This window comes from Cibotium barometz, chromosome 61 (genome assembly GCF_041138505.1).
Source record: "Cibotium barometz isolate CiBa-2024 chromosome 61, ASM4113850v1, whole genome shotgun sequence".
In the NCBI taxonomy this organism is placed as follows: Eukaryota; Viridiplantae; Streptophyta; class Polypodiopsida; order Cyatheales; family Cibotiaceae; genus Cibotium; species Cibotium barometz.
Genome location: NC_141106.1, coordinates 3,917,613 through 3,938,596, shown reverse-complemented (window position 1 = coordinate 3,938,596; position 20,984 = coordinate 3,917,613). Strand labels below are relative to the sequence as shown.

At 42.0% G+C, this 20,984-nt stretch overlaps 1 protein-coding gene across 1 annotated transcript; it reads left to right on the top strand.

Moving 5' to 3' along the window:
• The first annotated feature begins 1,501 nt into the window (after window positions 1-1,501).
• On the top strand, window positions 1,502-2,696 carry LOC147604477 (protein DESIGUAL 2-like). Its single transcript, XM_086794840.1, has 3 exons — window positions 1,502-1,667; window positions 1,749-1,960; window positions 2,158-2,696. Exons 1-3 carry the CDS (start codon window positions 1,572-1,574, stop codon window positions 2,444-2,446), a joined length of 597 nt encoding a protein of 198 aa, XP_086650966.1. The 5' UTR covers window positions 1,502-1,571; the 3' UTR covers window positions 2,447-2,696.
• Window positions 2,697-20,984: the final 18,288 nt, after the last annotated feature.

Below are 20,984 nucleotides of genomic sequence, written 5' to 3'. Positions count from 1 at the left end.
AATGCATTATGTCTAATGCATATATGATTTGCCTAATATAATAATGTATTAGGTCTTATTCATAGAAATAATTCTTAAGAGCTAATGCATCAAGTCAAATCCAACACTTTTTTTTCATAGTTGGACTTGAGTAGTTAGCTTGCTTGTGTCATTGATTTTGCTTTGGATTTTTTCTCCTTTTGGTGTATATATATGCAAAAAAGATACACAAAACATAAGAGAGGTGAGAAAAGCCACATATAAAATAGACTAAAACATCGTGCATACATAATAGAGACATAAGGTTTTGGAAGAGAAGATTGTGTGCAAGAACAAAAAGAAGAAATTAGAACACTCAGGTAGTACAAGTTAAAAATGGCTTTAGGAGTGTGATTCAATGATACATTTCTAGGGATACTTTTTGTGTCTCTTTTTTTTGTAAGTGACATTTGTAACTTTTAAAAAACAAAATATAAATATGACATTAGGGGTGTAATGTTTGACCCCCCAATTTCTTGTAAAGAGCGGAGAGACAATGGAGTGGGGCTAGCTCACTACTATGACTAGCAACAAGGAAAAAATTAGGGGCTATTTTTAGCGGAAGGGCTATTTTAGAGGGGTCTTTGATATTGTCAAACTATTTTACCAAAAACAAATTCGTCGAAAATACACTACATACTACCATATAAGATAGAAAATTTCAAAGATTCGCCCAAGTTTCTAAAGTTTTAAGTTCATATATAAAAACATTCGCTAACCCATGATCTATAGTTATACTATTTTACTAGTGTCTTATTTTTTACTTGATGACTAGGGAAAACTAAGTTTGCGGCTCTTTCACAAGTCACCACATAACACATATTTAAGGCAAGGAAAGTGGTCAACCCTTGTAACATCCTCTCTCCTTTACACAGCTAGCCTTTTCGTTTTCCAAGACTATGAAGTGGTCAACCCTTGTAACATCCTCTACTTTACACAACTAGCCTTTTTGTTTTCCAAGACTATGAAGAGGTATTCTTGGAAAAAGAGAACTTTAGGCAAAAATAACTCTTGAACTACCATGACTTTCTCATAATGAATCAACGAACGCATCTTACTTGCAATATGGATAAGAATGATGAATAGAAATGCGCATGCTTTTTGTTTGACTTTCACGGGATTTTATGTAGAGGTTTTTGTAAAGTTTTAAAGTAATAAATGGTACCCATTTGGCTCTCTTTTTGAACATGCAATTGAACACAAAAAGTCAAAGTTTCGGACATGAAGGAGGAACACGAACCTTCTGAGAGCGTTGATACTCACAAAACTAGGATTCGTAGCGATTCCTTTTTTTTAGGACGTGGCAACAAATCCTCAGAAGTCAACGTGGCAACGAATGCTCACAAGTCAACGTAGCAATCGTGGGTTGACGAATCCTTTTTTAGGGCGTGGCAACAAATGCTGACAAGTCAACGTAGCAATCGTGTGTTGACGAAGCGTAAGCGTGTATGTGCGCGAGCTACAAATCAAAGAAAGCAGCAGCTTTCGTAGTCTCTCACACAATCACTCTTCACTTGTAGTCGTGAGATCGACCATCCTTCTTAGTTCTTACCATGAATCCGTGCAAAGTTTGGGTTTCTGTCGCCGTGGGCTTGCTCGGACTCATCGCGTTCAGTTTCGGCATCGCTGCAAAATCCCATGGAGTGAAGGTACATGCAAGCATCAATCTACGTTAATTCGGCCTTAGTAGTCATTTGTGGTACTATCTTCTGCCATCTTGGTGTTTATAGGCCGACCAAGCCGTTTTCTCCAGCGATACTCTAACATGCAGTTATCCGTCGAGCCCCGCTGCGGCGCTGGGAATCATCGGAGGCCTTTGCGTACTCGTTGCACAGATCATAGCCAACGCCTTCGGTGGCTGCGTTTGCTGCTGCCCAAAGAAGAACGGCACACCATCTACTGGAGCCAAAACAGGCGCAATTTTGTGCCTAATCTTCTCATGGTAAATTTCTCTATCAGTTCGATGATGACGATGAGCACGATATGTGTGTGCGCGTTGGCGGGGGAGAGGGAGAGAGAGAGAGAGAGACAGAGACAGAGACAGAGAGAGAGAGAGAGAGGGGCTCTAAGCACAGTATGATTGTGCCGACTTTCACGTTAACTACAAGTTCTAATAGAAGTTCCTTGTACGCTTCGCAGGTTCTTCACTCTGTTCAGTTTGCTGATCTCTCTCGTCGGCGGTATCTTCAATTCCTCCGTTTCCCAGAAGACAAAGCCGGTTCAGAATGACTCTCTCTATGTCTACTGCCCGGTTCCTCGTAGCTGGCTGCTGCCAGTTGGGGGTTGCCTGGCTCTCGTAGCAGCCGCACTGGCTATCGTGTTCTACTTGCTAGCTACGTCTGGATCAATTGCAGGCGGAATCGCGCCCAGCCGCGCCCCCGCTCCACAAGTCGAAATCCCTCCTGCTTACCCAGTTTACCATAAGTAGGCAAAAAACTTACAATATCTTTGTGCTATGATTGTCAATAGTCCATTGAGGGGGTTTTGTGTTCATGATGTTTCTTATTCTTCTTTTTACGTCACATTAATCCACCCACCTTTTTTAATACTTTTGTTTACGAAAGGGCCAATTCAAAAGCCTAAATAATGATTTTATCCATGCCTTTTCTCCTCTCTCTATCTTTCTCTCTCTCTCTCTCTCTCTCACACACACACAAATAAACACACCCAATAAGAAAATGTTAAAAAAACATAATATGTTACCCTAAAGACCGAGGGGCATAATTTGAAGAGAGAATGGTTTTACAAGCTACACACATGCACACACAAAGATCTTCTGTAACTATAGCTATTGATATATCATTCTCATAAAAAATGCATTAATCAAGCTATTCTGACAAGGGAACCAAATGTGAACACCCTTAGCTAAATACCCAAGTATATAGATGAGATCTCAAGAGCTTGGTACAATTACAAGGTCATTTTGTTACAATCACTGAAGAAGTGTAGTTTTTAAGATTTTATAATACAATTGATGAGTTTGATTCATAAACTACATCTGTGAGATGGATTTTTTAAATATAAATTTGAATTAACATCAAATATCATGAAACTTAATTGCATAGCCCAATTTAAACAAGCTGGTCTCACGAAAACAATCGATTCGCTTGCAATTGCATAACCCAATTTTAACAAGCGTAAGGTGTCATTTACATATCTACATGTAATTAGTTATGCATCATTCACCAAGCCTTTTTCATAACAACGACTTGTATCATGCACAAAGTAAGTGAATATTATGCATTGAGAACAAGACACTGCATGTTTGGAGGTGATGTCAATTGTAGTGTTTTCTTTGTGAACTTCTCTTTTTGAGTGCAACCATATTAAGGTGCTACACTTTTTTATGTTTCACTACAAGGGATCGGGCTCATACCCGCGCTCCTAGCCTCTAAAAATGACTTGTAAAAAAAAGTAGCGGGCCCGTGTATTATCGCGGCCAGAGACATGCGTGTAAAAGCGTGTGTATAGGACCGCTCAGACGCGCTCATACACGGGTGTATACACGCGTTCTGTTCATTTCAGATGTACTCAGACGCGTTAATACATGCGTCTATACACGCGTGTATACACGCGTATTTTACAGAGTATCCGCGTATATACACACGATATTTAGCAGTTCTGACGCGTTTATACACGCGAACAGAGAGCAAAAAAAAAAACCAGAGAGTGCTATTTGGTGCCTGAATACTGTTCTAGCATTCCAACACCCAATAACACTCTCTTCATGAAGAACATATGCACGAGGGAAATTAAGACAAGAATGACATGCATGCATACATTGTCAATACACGATTCAAGACAGACATGAATATAATACTATCGATTTACGATTCAATATTACTATCAAAATTTCACACATATATACAAGGGAGTCCATATCTCGAAGTAGCCCATGGCTTCAGTTTACAAAAAAATATATACAACCACATCCTCAATATGGAATGTGATACTATAAGTCTGAGTACTACTCAGACCCAGATGATGACTCTCGGTGCTCCCTCCATGCTCAGATGAGCTCACATCGGTCGAAATGTCCGATGAGTAGTGCTCACGTCTACCCTCTGCAGTGGCGGCGGGTGGATCATCAGCAGCTTGTGCCTGTTCAAGTAATATATAGTATATAAGTGTATATATATGTAATTCAATAAACCAAAATCATTCGTTTAGAATTTTCAAGTACCTGTCGACCGTATGGTCTCATGGCTATCTCAAACTGCGCGTCCGTAATAATTCCCTCGGCTATGAAGATGGCCCACGTGTCACGTCTGCTATGCCGGCGAGCATACGCAGTATCGTGGGTTGTGGGCTTCCTCCCCGTAACCCGTCGCTGTATCTTAATCAACACAATTTGTAAGATTAAAACAATCATAGAATCAATGAATTAAGTAAACAATCAAATAAAGTGACAAGATACTTACGAACTCTGCCTCCCATGACTCGACGCCGCCAGATCCGAAATGCGAAGATCCAATGGTCTCCATCTGGATCCGTCGTGCCTCCACATGCTGCGTGCTCTTCACGCCACCCTCTGCTCGTTTCTTTGCCTCCTTCCACTCGCGTTTGTGCGCAGTGGCAGGTTTCTCGGCAGGATAGCCACCCGCAGCTACATTTAGCAGGTCATCGTACGCGAGTTTTTTAAGGTGAGATCTTTTATTACTTAAGATCTCCCTTATTCGCATCCTTCCTCATACATCCGAGAATGTAGCATGTGGGGGATTGGGGTACCGGCTATGTACAGCCTCTATCACCTCCCCAACTAATCGGCTATTTTGATCTTCAAATTTAATAAAACAATTTCTATATGAGTTTGATACTACCCCACGCATGTACTCCATTACCTCCCTCCCCCTCGCATCCATCACTATCCCGCCCCTATCCGTCACATCATAGCAGACCACTCTCTCCACCTCTCTCATCTCCTCCTCTTCCGAACTGTCTCCTCTAACTCTTCTCCCTCTATCTCCTCTCTCACCGCGTGCCCTACTACCTCCCCTACCTCCCCCACCAAAGCACCCGCCGCATCCTCCACTCCCACTCTTCCTACTGTTGCGGGTAGAGTCACGACTGGGGGATTGTCTACGTGACGGTGGCTGTGAGCCCTGACGTGACGGTGGCTCTGAGGGAGCACGTGATGGTGGTTGTGAGGGTGTGCGTGAGTGTGTCTGGGACGAGGTATGTCTCCTCGGTGGACATGGAAGAGGAGAAGCTGCATGCCGTCTCATCGGACTCGTAGGCATAGACGGCACTGGAGTGCCCTGGATACTCGCGGTAGGGGTATAGACACCAGCAGGCAGGGAAGGAGGGGGATGGGCATACATATACTCTGTAAGCTCAACTGGACCAGGATGGCACCCAAAATGATTCAGCATCTCCATCAGCCAATTGCTGTACGCAAATGGATCGGATGAAGAACCTGGAATATCCATAAAGAACCTGCAAAAATAATCCTCATGTACATCATGGGCTGTCTCTTCACTCACACAAATATCATCATTCAAGTCAGTTGTGTTGCCTGCAAACCATAGAAATAGGAAACGCAGCCTCGTGTATACACCCATCGGAAACGCATGTATACACCCGTGCAGAAACGCGTGTATACACCCGTCAAAAAACGCGTGTATATTCGTGTGAACAGACTCTGCAGACAGTATACACGCGCTTTTACACGCGTTTCTACACGCGACCTGTGCAAAAAAAAAATTCAAAGGGACCGACCTCCGACAAAGTGTCCTTATAAAAGGTCCACTGTCGCGTTAATACATGCGATTTTTAGGAAATAGCCGCGTTAATACACGTGATTTTTAGGAAATAGCCGTGTCAATACACGCGATTTTTATACTTTCATTAAAAACATATTATGATTTTGTGTTTTCTGGATTGTACATAGGATGTCATCAACCTCTTCAAGCAGTTCTGGGGAAGATGAGACAATGCGTCATCGTAATGGCGATGTGTGGTTGGGACAACGGATCAAATGTATGTGTAATCGATGTCAAGGATGCATTGTACGAGCACGTCGAATTACCTTGAATCATATCTCCATGTATGGAGAATGGAATCAAACAGGTTTAGAGGTGAGTAGATGTAAATTGATGGTATTCAAATGACTCATGGTATCCAAATTAAATTAAACTACTCTAATTGAAACAGGATGCAGCACCACACCCTAACATGGTGCCCTACGCGGGACGAGAGCACGCAAAGCGTCGATGAGATGATGCTGGAGCTTCGGGATCTATTGTTAGAGATGAGTGGGAAAGGGATGACAATGACCCTGCACCCCCCCACGAAGTTGTGGAAGAGGAGGTGCTTGATGATATGGTGCGGAATCTTTTTAAGGATGATCCCAAAGGTATGGACGACGATGATATGAAACAAGAGCATCTTTACAAGGCTTCATCGACACCGGTGTTTGAAGGGTGCACATTCTCTGTTTTACGTGCTTCACTTGAACTACTCAATATACAAACAGTTTATGGATGGAGCAATGCAAGTCTTGATGCATTATTGAAGTAAGCATTCTAACTTACAAATTTGAATTAGTGGTTTAAGGTTTAAGATTTAAGACTAATTATAATTGATGATATTGAATGCAGGCTATTATCAAACATGCTTCCAAAGGAAAATAGACTACCCACCTCAAGAGACATAGCGAGGCGCTATGTGACATCTCTTGGAGGATTGGATTATGATCGCATACATACATGCTTCAATGATTGCATTCTCTTTCGTGGGACGCATAAGGAGGCTCGACATTGTCCCACTTGTGGTGAAGCAAGGTATAGAACAGATATGAAGAGTTTTGATATACCTCATAAAGTCTTGCGACACTTTCCTATAATTCCTCGCATCAAACACATGTTCAAGTGCAAATCCATAGAGCAGAGCTCATGTCATGGCATTCCTCACATCGATCGGATGATGGCATGTGGAGAATTCCCGCAGACACTCCTGCTTGGAAGCATATTGAAAATGAGTGGCCCAGCTTTAAAACAAAGCCCAGAAACTTGAGACTTGGCCTAGGTATGGATGGAGTGAATCCATTTGGTTTCAAAAGCACCGCATACAGCGTGTGGCCAGTTGTGTTGGTGAATTACAACCTTCCACCATCAATGGCGATCAAGAAGGGACATCTTATGTTATCTCTTTTAATTCCAGGGAAACATAAAGTCAAGCATATGGATGTTTATCTTGAACCGTTGATTGATGAGTTGGAGGAACTATGGAGAGGTGTTGCGGTGGTGGACATTAGTAGGCCTCCCTCCTCTCGACACTTCGACTTAAAAGCAGTGTTGATGTGGACAATGCATGACTTTCCAGGATACAGCGATTGTTCTGGTAAGAATTCTAATTACCTCCCTACTCTAATACTATTGGCTATATATATTAATTATACATATTGACCTTATTATTCTAACTTTTATTTATATTTTAACAGGTTTGAAAACATCGGGTAAACATGCATGTCCTGTTTGTGGCCCTTCGTTAGTACATGAGTATGTTGACGGTTTGTGTAAGACCATATTCGATAAAAATTAAATTTTGTAATGCCATAAACCATACATACATGTGCTCTTATGTGCGCAGTTCATACTACCTACTAGCATCAATCATTGTGCAAATAAGAGTTTGAAAAAATGTATTTATAAGATGGGCGAGCTTGTGAGGTATGTAAAACCCATGACAGATCACCCTTCATTATACCTTGCAAAATGAACGTGCATGAGGTATAACATACTATTTATTTATTTTTCAGATATGTTAGTTCCAAAGCAATTGATCTAGCCACGTTGGATGATGCACGTGTTATGGGCAGTGGAGGTGGTTTGTTTGGTAGAGGAGACTTTTCCGCGAACCATTCTCACAAGTCAACTACATCTCATTGTGCATTTAGTGGACGAAATCGCTTTATGTGGTACTGTGCATGCACGTTGGATGTTCTTCCTAGAGCGCTTCATGAAGACCTTAAAAGACTTTGTGAGGCAAAGTGCAAGGCCTGAAGGAAGCATGGTGGCCGAGGGTTGGTTGATACAAGAGTCTCTTGTATATATTTCAGAATTTCTTGGTCAGGTGGACAGCAGCTCTTTGCCCCACGACTATGGAGCAATGAAGAGGACTTGAGGATGACCTCTATTATGCCACGACTATGGAGCAATGAAGAGGACTTGAGGATGACCTCTATTATGCCTCAAGGAAAAGGACAGAGTAAAGTAATTGACAGAACATTGATTGATGATCTCAATTTCACTTGTATCCTTAATAGTGATGTGATGAGCAGATGGGTTACAAGATATGAGGATGCAAAGACAAAAAGGCAAGCAGAAAGAGCTCTCTTTCGGAGGTAACATGGCTCTCGGAAGGCGTACCCTAAGCATCTAGCAACACTTCCGAATGATATCCATGTTGATTGGTTGCATGAGGAAATGGAGAGAGCAGAGAGCGACGAGGGGCTGCATATCACGACGGAAGAATGGGAGTATACACGAGGATGCATGTTAAAGGTACATAGAACTAATGTTTTGCATTAGTTGTAAGTGATTTTCTTTTAATATTTATTCACATTGCTTACACAAATATTGCTTCTATTTTGGTCCAGTGCACTATGTTCAATGCTATATGGTGTGAAGGCAAGCATTTTTGAACACAAAGAATTGATGAAAAGAGAAATACACAAGATTGCGGTGTCATTAGTAGCTTTGAGGGAATGGATGATTATTGTGGCATAATCCAAGACATATTTAGGCTTGACTTTCGTCGCTTCTTTGTGTATGTTTTGGATGTCAAATGGCAAATGAATGTGGTGGAAAAAGGGCCTGATGCAACGATAAAACGCCATGCAAGTGGCTATGTAACTATTGACTCTACAAAGTTTTGGCAAACAAAGAAAGATAGGCTTGTATTGCCACAACAATGTGAGCAGGTATGCTTTTTTTTACTAATGTGTTTCATGTACTCTAAGCTCGCGTACCCCTTGACTTTTGATATGCTAATTAATTACTGTACTATGTGTATTTGAGTAGGTTATCTATCTACCAATGGTGCATGACATTAAATGGTGGTACGTCATCCCTATTGCACCATGTTCCAAAGTGATGTATAATACACATTCACTGGTATGGAGCATATGGAGGATGTAACAAGCCGCAATGAAGATGATGTCGAACATGCCAATGAAGACGTTGTGATCGATGATCAAGAAATAAGAGATGATCGTGATAATGAGGATGAGCGTGCCATTTCTCATGATCATGAGAATGACCCTACCATTGAGGATGATGGTGATGTTGATGAGGATGATCAGGACATCGATACCATTATCAATGGAGTACAAAATATCGATAGTGGAATAAATTTAATCGTAGCCTTACAAATTGATCAAATGGATATTGATGTTGATCGTTTGGCAAGGATGGATCTTATTGAAGATGAGATCGAACCCTAACCAATCCGTCACTGTACGTTCTAAATTGATGACATTTCTATCATCTCATATGCATGATTTATTTTTGAATATATTTCATTGTTGTAAATGCATGTAGTGGGATTGTGTAATGATGTATACTGTAATGTACTATGAGATGGTTTAAAGAAAATAGTTTTTAATTTTGTAAAGGAATTCAGTTTTTCTTCAGTTTTTTTTCAGTTTTTCTTTACCATGCGTGTATTAATCCGTGTATGGTGGCGTGTATTAATCCGTGTATAGTACCCGTGTATTAATCCGTGTATGGTAGTGTGTATAGATGCGTGTATTACTGCGTGTATATAAACGCATTTATACACGCGACCTTAAATGATAAAATACACGCGCTCGATTCTATTCAAATACAAGCGCGACCATACACGCGCTCGTAATTTATCGCGTGTATGAAACGCGTGTATGACAGCATTGTCTTGTAGTGTTTGGGACAAGTGCTAGTTAGCATGACTTTTTATAATGATTTTTGGATCCAAAGATGACCCACAATGCAAAGTTTCCTATCATGCTATACATCATTTGGAAAGCTCTTGAAGGAGAATCTTTATGTATAATCTCTAAAATTTTCTAATTTTATTTACAAAAATTTTACCACATGCTCATTTTTTATGTTAGCACTACTAAAAAGCACTGCTAAAAACCTAAAAATGGATAGCACGTTAACATGCTTCCACCCTTTTAGTTTACCACTTTTCTACAACACTATAACTTTGTTGCTTTAATACCTATAGCGTAATGCCAAACCGAATGGGACATGCATACTTGACCATGGATGCACCTTTAGAACCATAGATGCTTAGAGTGCATCCCTAGCTAGCTAGTCACATGATGATGAATCAAGTCATCCGAGTCTTATTTTACAACCCACAACATTCTCAACCATAGCATGGAAGTGCTGAAAAAATACAAGTGTTCTCCCAAGGTTGAGGTCCTCAATGGACCACAAGCATCGCTATGTATGAGTTGTATACCATCATCACACCATCACAATTAGGGAAGGTATTTCGATGCATTTTATGCAAAATGCAAATCACATACATGATCTAAAGGGATCTCAAAATAAGGCATACATTCTACCACATAAATAAGCTCAAAATAAATCAATAAATAAATAAACAGGATCAAGAGCATGCTTACCATGCTTGCACATCTAAAGCGAGAGGAGTGGGAGTGACGGGAGTTGAGAGAGGGATAGGGGTTGATGAGTGGGAAACACATGGTCAAGGTGAGTAGTGTGTCAAAGAGACTCCAAATTTTTGAATCATAAAAAGTGAAAGAAAAGAGCACTAATAAAATTATAAATCTCATGCCATAGGTATATGTGTCAGAACTTGTCTTTTTGTAGAATTGGTATGTTAACCCGCCTTGGACACCTCTCCAGTGTCATTCTATATTCTACCTATGCGATCGCCAATTGTCTATGAAAGGCACGCCATAGGATTATTTATGGAGATTGTATTCTTAGATTAAGTGTTTGCACAAGCCTAGGTGGTCGTAGATAGCCAAGGACCTATTTTTAAGGATGGTCGCCCTAGGTGTGAAGGCTAGGGACTAAGATAAGGGTCATTTTGTAGTCTCACCATTCATTCTCTTATGCTGATTCAATAGAGTGCTAACTTCTCTACTCTCCTATGTTATTTCTTTCTTGCTTGCCTCTTGCTTGTTTGAGCTCTGGTGTGCTTGCTTTGCATGTATGTGAGAGTGAGTGTGTGTGATTGAGTGAGAGGAGGGTCGAGCTTCCATTGGAGTGTGGTGGAGTTGTTGGAGTGGAGCTTGGAGTGTGGCTGTGTGGCAACATCATCTCCTAGAATCCGAGCACAAGCATTCACGAGGTGAGTGAGACATCTTGTTTATGCAATTATGGACTAGGTTATGGTAGATTATCTTGTCACTTTTAGCTATTTTATTCTCCCAAGTGCGGTTGGGAAAAGTCCCACGACCTTAGCTAGTTCCTGTACTCTTTATATGGTGTAAGGGATTCCCATAAATGACATCATTGTCGGGTAATAGCTCTATTGCATAGCCACAATTCATTTTCAATGCGTGTGTGTATGAAATAATTCTATTATAATCATGTTTTCTGTTTTTGCAAGAAGGGTAGAAATGAATAGCTAAAAATGTGTCCATTTTGTGGCATTGTTGCATTCTTGTTGATTTCTGCAATTTTTGCATATTAGTGTTCAATTTCTGCAATTCTTACATGTTTCTCAATTACTGTATATTTTTCTTTTATTATGAGTTCTTTAATTAGTGCGTTTAGATTATTTTTTCTCCCACATATTAATTGCAAGTCCAATTTGTGATTTGTGTATTTTTTAGTTTTTACATTCTTTTCAATTTAGAATTAAAAAAACAATCAATTGAAAATTAAATTAAAAGAATTGTGTGAATTAGACCACAAAATTGGTTTCGTAGCATAGTGTTTATCCCAATTTTGACTCCTTACATGGAGAAATTGGGATAATAATAGAAATTAGGGGAGGATTTGGCACACATAAATTTATTTGTTTTCTACATTTTCACATTAGTGTAATTAATGCAAATTAATTACACTTAATCCTCTCCCTAATTAGGGTGCATCTTGATTAGCTAGGCCGTATTTAATGCGTGCAAGCTTTTAGGCCACTAGCCAAAAATTTCCAAAAGTTTGTTTTGAGTGGCTGGACACATTTAATGTGTGCAGGTCTCAAGTCAAAGATTTTGGGAAAATCCCTTTTCGGTAAAATAGAAAGCTAAAATCGTAAACTGTTAAGAAAACCCTACCCTAACATGTTGTGGGAAATTGCCTATCCACCGAGATCAACCATGGCTCAAGAGCTCCACTGTAGCTGCTCACCATCACTGTTCTCCCATACTCATTATCACACCAAGGCAGTTGCTCTAATCCTACAGGTGATGCAAGCTATCTCGTAGAGGCTGTGTGTGGGATCACCGTGGAAGAGGATCGTGTTGGTTAGCCTAATCACTCAAGAAAGAGAGAGAGAGAGAGAGAGAGAGAGAGAGAGAGAGAGGAAGCAAGAGGGAACAAGTGATTAGAGCTAATCATTCCCAAACCCTAACCCTAAGCACACCACACAAGCTAGATTAGAGTTGCAAGAGAGAGGGGGAGAGAGAACACTCCACTTCTATTGCAAAAATGGGACAATTAGTTACAAACAAGAGAAATTGGCCTTTATAGTTTCGATCCTTTTCCCACCAGGCCTCCTGGTAGTAAGGGACCTGGGGTGCCCAAGACATAGTTGCAAGTCTTTTCTCTATGGTTTGGCCAACTGACCACCACGATCCTCTTTTCTGTCCTTTGAAACTCAATACTTGGGAGCGTCTTTAGGGAGTTTCCCTCATTAAATGACAAGATTTATAATATAGCACGAGTGCCCATTATATAAGTGTGCGGACATAGTTGTCATAGGAATGTGTTAACCAATATGTGGCTAACATACTCCCCTTCGTAAAGTGGATTGCATCCTCGATCGGTGAGGGGTTCTTGAGACACACGGAGAAGTGTCACACTTGGTTGGTTCTCCTGTCTCTCCAGAAATGAGAGGGGATGAGGGAGTTAGTAAGATGGAAAGAAGTTAGTGGAGTACTAGCAAACAACAGCGAGTCTGATGGATTCTTATGAGGGTGCTTTTTTGTATGTGCCCAGTAGTACTCTCTATTTTGTTTTTGGTATTTTTTTTAAATTTCCTTTGTTGCAAGGTGGGACATCCTCATTAGAGGAGTCAGAGTACTTCAATGAGTAGATTAGCATGAAATACTTAATAACTAGTATCCCAGTGGTAGGTGGTATGATTAAAGAGAAGTTAGTAAAACAATGGGGTTAGTAAGAAAGTGGCGAGGGGGAAATTTCGGAGAGATAAGGAGGCAACACGCATGGAAATTGCTAGCGTTTTGAGATGTTGTATGTCGATGATAATGTTCATGAAGCTGTAGCATCTTTGTCAAGACACCGTGATTGGTAGCTTGTCTCTTGTGGATGTTGAGTAATCAGGTTGAGGTGTTCTCTCTTTTTCTTTGTATGCTTTGTCTTCTTCTGTCATTGGAGTATTGGGATCTTGTGTAGATAGGAGTGGTAGCTGATGGCGAGGATCCATAGATGTTGATCCAAAGAAGAAGTCTTGGGTAGGATTGATTCGACATGAAGCACATTTATTCGGGTGCAATAGGGGTGATTAAGAAGATCCACGTGATGGGTCGTACCATGGACCAAGCTTGCACCCACCATGGTCCCTCCATCCAGAGATGTACCCAGATGGCTGTCGACGATGAAGCTTTATGCGGTGTGTGCGCATAGAACAGAGTCCAATGAGATTTGCAGGTGTTGTGCATGGGCAAGGGCAAAAGGTGTGCCCGTGGTTGTAATCACCTAGAGACTCTCTTTTTTTTCCTTTTTTCCTTTTTTTTTGATGTGTTTATTGATAACACCCCTAAAGAGGATTTTGTATTGAGTGACCCATGTGGCTAGAGTTGTGAGCTTACCTTTGAGTTTAGCTTTTGAGTGGTTGGATAAGCTCAGCCATGTGTAGCACTGCCCCTTGGTTTGGTGATGAAGTCAAGGGGCAGGGTGGAGCTTCGTGGATGAGGCTCCGTGGGTTGAAAGGGTTGGGCGGATTGAGCTTTGGAGTGCCCATGGGTTGGGTGTGGGAAGGTCCGGAGGAGTTTGTCGAGGAGGAGGGAACTTACCTACCCGTTGGTCATCAAACCATCTTTTTCGATTGAATAGGTACTGGCATGGTGGGGGTGTGGTTTGGGCAAGCTGCTGAGGGGTATACCTTGGGAGCCAAATGATGAAATTGCCATCATGGAAGCCTTGGGCTTCTAAGAGACATTTGGGCACCCAACGCTACACAGTGATGAAGGTCCTTGGTTTGGCGAGGCTTCCGGCTTTTTTGTCAATGAGGCTTTGAGCTATGAGGTGGTTGTCCATATGCGGAGGAGAGGCTTTTGATTTTGTCTTGGGGAGCCACAAGTGTGTGTTGCCTTCATGGAAGCCTTATGCTTTGAACAAATTAATAGGCACCCCACTGTTGTTGGCTTTGCTATGCTTGGGTTTACCAAATCCATGGTTGTGGGACCTTTTGTAGCTTCTTGGGGAGTTGTGGTGGATGAGCACAAGTAGCATGCTTGGGTAGCCAGAGGCGAGTGTTACCTTCATAGTAGCCTTGTACAGGTGGTCGAGGATTATTCAACGTTGAAGCTTTGTCTTAGGGTTGACATTTGTTGGCTTAGTTGGCTTTTTGAGCTTGGGTTTTAGAGATGGTCATTTGGGAATCCATAGTTTTATGTAGCCATCGTAGAAGCCCTGAGTGGCAAGAAGATTCTTGGGCACCCACTATTGATTGTCATGATAAAGATATGAGGTCGGGGTGCTTACAGTGTGGGTGATCAAGGATGTAGAGTTGAGGGGAAATGTCGATGATGAGGCTTGTTTGTCATTGGTGGGTGGTATTGACAGTGGCCGATCGTCGGCTGTCTTAATAGGTGAGGCTTGGGGTGGGGGAATAGGGGAAATTGCCAATGATGAGGATGGGGAATGAGAAAAAAGGGTAGTCGAGGGTGAGGGTGTGTGGATGATTTCCTCTTGGGGACACAAGAGGACAATGGCCTTCTTGTCGTTAATTTTCACTCTTGATTGATTTGGTAGTGAGTGGCATTAATCCACTCTTTTCCAATGATAATCTAGCCTTGGAGTGCTTCTGCATCTATAACATGAAATCTGCACTCCAAATGGTTATTTTTGATAGATATTTTAAGAATGAAATACCCTACACTCATTAAACGCACTTCGTGTGATATTTGAATGTAAGTGTGGGTTTTAAGAATGAAATACCCTACACTCATTAAACGCACTTCGTGTGATATTTGAATGTAAGTGTCTTCTTTTGTTAGTGTGGGTTTTCCAAGAGATTTCCATGCCTCCAAGATATATGAGATTGGTGCGGACCATAGGACATATGTGGACTTGCCACCATTTTAGACCATTCTTTGTCGAAAGTCCAATCCATATTGGTGGTGGGTTGAGTTCTTGTTGTACTTCAAGGGCAGTGTTGTGAAGAATTACCAGCTATTGTGGGGGAGGTGAGGGAGTACCCTTTCTAGAAGCAATTGGTGGGGGCAGAGGATCAGATTTGAGGAACTCCTCGTCTCCCAGAGGATCATGGTTACCTTGCCCTGGGAGAGCTTTAGGGTAGTTGTGTTGTCAGCAGAGTTGATTACACTTGTAGCGTTCTGGACCCAGCTTCCTCTGAGGACGACTACTTCTTTTATCTCACCTGTGGGAACCACATAGAACTTACAAGCCAATGGGTTAGATACAATCTGGACAGTTTGTGTAAAAGAACCAAGGCTTTGTATATGCATTGTCCATTAGGCAATTGAACTTTTGCATGGGTTAGATACAATATGGACAGTTTGTGTAAAAGAACCAAGGCTTTGTATATGCATTGTCCACTAGGCAATTGAACTTTTGCATGGGTAGTTTAGGCATGTTTTCTTTACATGTTTCTACCAAAGGGAAAATCTATCCATACCCAAAGGGTGGTTGTTTCAGGTTGTGGAGTTACACTTACAGTGTTAAGCGAGGCAATGGCTTTGTAGGGTTCATGAAGGGTCTGGCCGTTTGGGAGCATGAACTGTGTGTGCCGAGTTTGCGGCCTGCGAGGGTGTCAAGTATAGCAAGAATTTTAAGCCAATCGTGGTTGACTTCGTCTCACTATTGACAGAAGTGACTATGCATGGCACCCACTCGTCATCAAGGTCTTGATGAGATAAGCATCATGGTGGTCACAGAGTCTTCGGGTTTGGTGGAAGAAACACAAAGAGAACTGGAGCCAAGAAAAATCAAAATTCCAGACACAGTGTTTCCTACGCAAGTTCAGCCTCACCGGACCCATAAACCGTTAGCTATACCTAGTATCATTCGGGAAGAAAGCGAGGATAGGACATCCGGAAGTGGGCAAACACCCTTCTTGCTGGAAAGAATGTTTAGTGAGGGAATGCCTGACCCCATCGAAGAGGAAGTGATTCCATCTTCACCAGTCCCTAGTCAAGGGGCGATGTCTCGAAAAGTACCGTTGAATGTGTCTAAGCTAATGGATTTCATGTCCTCTGAGATCAGAACCACGATCATATCCAAATTATATGGAGATCCTGAGCTATTCTTAGCTCTTCGAGCATTTCTCAATGGAGAACTAAAGGCGGGGCTACCACAATTTGCAAATATGGATAGACCCGACACGCTTCAAGATGAAGGAGAACATTGGGATCTACAACCCAACCTAGATGAAAACTCGGTCGTGGAAATACCTGTTAACAAGTTGGGACAGTACTTTGAAGGGGACGAATCTAATGCCACCCTCCCCATTACTACCAAGGGATTAACTCTAAAGGGAATCCTTGATGGTGGTGCTGGAGTGAGCATTGTGACTAAAAACTGTTGGGAATCTATGGGAAGGCCTCACCTTGAAGTCACAAACATAGTGGTTAAGATGGCAAACGGAACCATAGCTAAACCTATTGGAATGTTAAGGGACCTCAAGATCAAGGTCCTGGGATACAAGGTAAAACATACCTTCATTGTAATGGATTTCTCCAACCATCCTATGTCATATCAAATGATCTTAGGACGTCCTTTCATGAGGGAAGCACAAATGGTGCATGACTGGTCGAAAAACCATGTCTACCTACAATTCCAGGACTCTGTCATTCGAGTTGATCTTGAGAATGGTCGTGCACATCCTTTAGGAAGCAAGGTTATCATTGATAATCGATCGGATACCACTATTCACTCCGCCCCATTAAGGTATTGCTATACATGCAAAAAAGAGACTGATGATGGGAAAGATTCTCCTTACATGGATGTCCTACCGGGTATGACTGAGTCGGATAACGTGGATTGGGTACACCTAGCGGCAACCATAGACACATGGGGAAATAGAGGCACAAGTTGGGTAACACCTGAGGGGCAAGATATGCCACCGTTAGTGCCAATAAACATGATAGGTGTTATGCACTTGACACCTAATGGCGAGAACGTGGCAAACTCCACTAACACTGACAGTAGTGAAGACTCAGACCAATGCAACTCTGAGTATGAATCTCAACAAGAAGAAACTGACTCTGAGCCTGATGGGGGGGATAAATCAAATATTCACCCAAATGTGGAAGCAAGGTGCTCAAGGCCTAGGAAAGTGACCTCCTGCAGTTCATCCAAAAGTGAAGATCGACCAAGTGATTCCGAATCTGATAGACACAAAAATCAAAAACTTGGTAAGAAGAAAACGAGACATAAGCGCCAACGCTATCGAGCTAATGTACGAACTGCAATAAACAAGGAAAGATCCACTGCAGAATGGCTTAGTTATGTAGGAGCCATTGACGCTCATCGGAAGATAGCGGATAATTGGGGACAATACCTCCAAAGTGTCATGTGGTGTATTCCGCAACCTCATGACGTTGCCCAATTAGAAATCGAAGAGAAGCCAAAACTAAGTCGTACTGCAAGAAGGCGGCAAAACCAAGAGTTGGCTCAGCAGCAAAAGGAAGCGGAATTGAAAGAAAAAATCCTGGCACAACAAGAACCAGTAGACTTACACCCCGCCCCCGAGCATTTCAAATCATTCACCACAGGGGAACGTAAAGTAGTCTACACAAAAGCCCAACGAACGCCTACCAACGGGAGTAGCGGTGTCTACGATGGCCCTGCGGTAGTTAAGGAGATAGACTTAGCAGATCCGGGTGAGGAGTCTAAACCCGTTTTTATTGCTCAAGACCTCACCAAGGCAGAAGAAGCTGCACTTACAAAGCTTCTTAAAGAATTCAAGGACATATTTGCATGGACATATCATGACATGAAGGGTGTTCCACCCTCGGTGGTGCAACACACGATTCCAATGATTAGCACTGCTAAACCAGTCCAGCAACGTCCCTACCCAATGAATCCTAAGTATGCAAAGATTGTACAAGAGGAAATTGAAAAGCTGGTAAAATGTGGATTCATATACCCAATTGAGCACTCAGAATGGGTTTCTCCGATAGTCATCGTGCCAAACAAGAATGGGAAACTCAGAGTGTGCGTTGATCTCAAAAAGGTCAATGCAGCCACCAGAAGGGATCATTATCCCTTGCCATATTCTGAACATGTGCTTGAAAGAGTGGCAGGCAAGGAGGCATATAGCTTTTTAGATGGGTACTCGGGTTACAATCAGATCACAATTGCAGTCGAGGACCAAGCTAAAACAGCATTTATCACGGAGTTTGGAGTGTTTGCCTTTCGCGTCATGGCCTTTGGCTTGACCAATGCACCTGCAACATTCCAACGATTGATAAACACGGCCTTTAAGGAATATCTAAGGGACTTCTGTGAAGCTTTCTTAGATGATCTTTGTGTTCATTCCTCGTGGGACGAGCACTTGATGTGTTTACGAAAAATATTTGAAAGGTGTAGATTATATCGCATCTCCTTGAATCCTTTCAAATGCCAATTCTGGGTTAAACACGGAGTTATCTTAGGGCATATAGTGTCCAAAAATGGGATTTCCACTGACGAGAGTAAAATCAAGGTCATTCTGGAATTGCCACCACCCACCAACTACAAGGGAGTCCAACGCTTTATGGGCCACGTTGGTTATTATCGAAGGTTTATTCTATTCTTCGCCGAGATAGCTCGACCATTGTATAAGCTTCTCATCAAGTTTATTTGGACCGAAGAATGTGACCGTGCCTATGAGCTATTAAAGAAGGCCTTGGCGAGTGCTCCAATCTTGAGAATGCCTAACTGGGATTTACTCTTCCATGTGCATATTGATGCATCAAACTTTGCTATTGGGTGTGTTTTAACTCAACCTGGAGAACACAAGCTAGACTACCCCATTAGCTTTGCCAGTCGCCAGTTGAACGATGCTGAGATGAACTACACCACTACGGAGCGAGAAGGGTTGGCAATGATATATGCAGTAAGGAAATTTCGTTATTACCTCCTTGCCACCAAGTTTGTTTTCTATGTAGATCATCAAGCATTGTTGTATCTGGTAAACAAACCATGCTCCACAGGAAGAATCACACGATGGCTATTGATTCTTCTTGAGTTTGATTTCACTGTTGTTGTGAGACCTGGCAAAAAACATGTTATGGCTGATCATTTGTCTCGCATACCTAATGGTGAGGCTCCTACGGGGGTTGATGATGACTTACCAGACACTTCCCTGTTCATGGTGGAGACAATGCCTGAATGGAGTGAGAAGATTGTTAACTTTTTGGTTAATGGCTTTCCACCCAAGGAGCTTCGCAAAGATCTAGCTCGAAAGCTAATCAAAGAATGTGAACCCTATTGCCTGATAGCTGGGACTCTTTATAAAAGAGGAAAGGATGACGTTCTTAGGCGTTGTGCCCGAGAGGATGAGTATCTATACATTTTGCAAGAGGCACATATGGGCGTAGCCGGTGGTCACTTCTCAGGAGACTTAACTGCGCGAAAGATCTTACAATCAGGGTATTGGTGGCCCACTATGTTCCAAGATGCATCACTCTTTGTGAAGGGTTGCGATGAATGCCAACGATACAAGAAACCCCAGAGGAAAGATCAGATGCCCCTACATCCAATCAAAGTAAACCAACCATTTGAAAAGTGGGGTTTAGACTTTGTAGGTCCAATTAGTCCAGCGGCCCGAAACACACAATCTCGCTATATTATTGTGGCCACTGACTATATGACCAAATGGGCTGAAGCGAAAGCGACACGTAAGGCGGATGCGAGGACAACAGCCAAGTTCCTCTTTGAAAATATAATCACACGATTTGGTTGTCCTTTTGAACTTGTGAGCGACAATGGTACGCATTTTATGAATGAAGTGATTAAGGAGCTCACAACAAATTTCATGATATCCCATCATAAATCTACTCCTTACTATCCGCAAGCGAATGGCCAAGCCGAGAGTACCAACAAGACTTTAATCTCTATTTTGACAAAGACAGTTGAAGCTCATCGCACGGATTGGGATCTAAAGCTTACGACAGCTTTATGGGCCTATCGTACTGCGTACAAAGTGGTTATTAATTGCACACCATTCAAAATGGTATATGGCCAAGAAGCAGTCATGCCGTGGGAATTTGTCATTCCTAGTCTTCATGTTGCTACTCAAGAGGGATGGGATGGTAATCCCTTAGTAGAGCGTCTATATATCCTTGAGAGGCTAAACGAAGAAAGACAATTGGCTGTATACAATGCCCTTGTGGAGAAGGATAGAAGGAAAAAATGGTTTGATCGCCATCTAAAGGACAAGGACATCAAGGTTGGGGATAAAGTCCTGATGTATGGAGTGCAAAACGAAAAGAAGAAGCTCAAATATGCTGGTAAGGGACCATATAGAGTATGTGAAATTACCCCGCAAGGTACCATCAGAGTGGAGACTCTCGACGGAGTTGAAACCATTGGATTCCTTAATGGGAGTAAATTCAAACGATACTATGACCCCTTGAGCCAGGAGGAGTT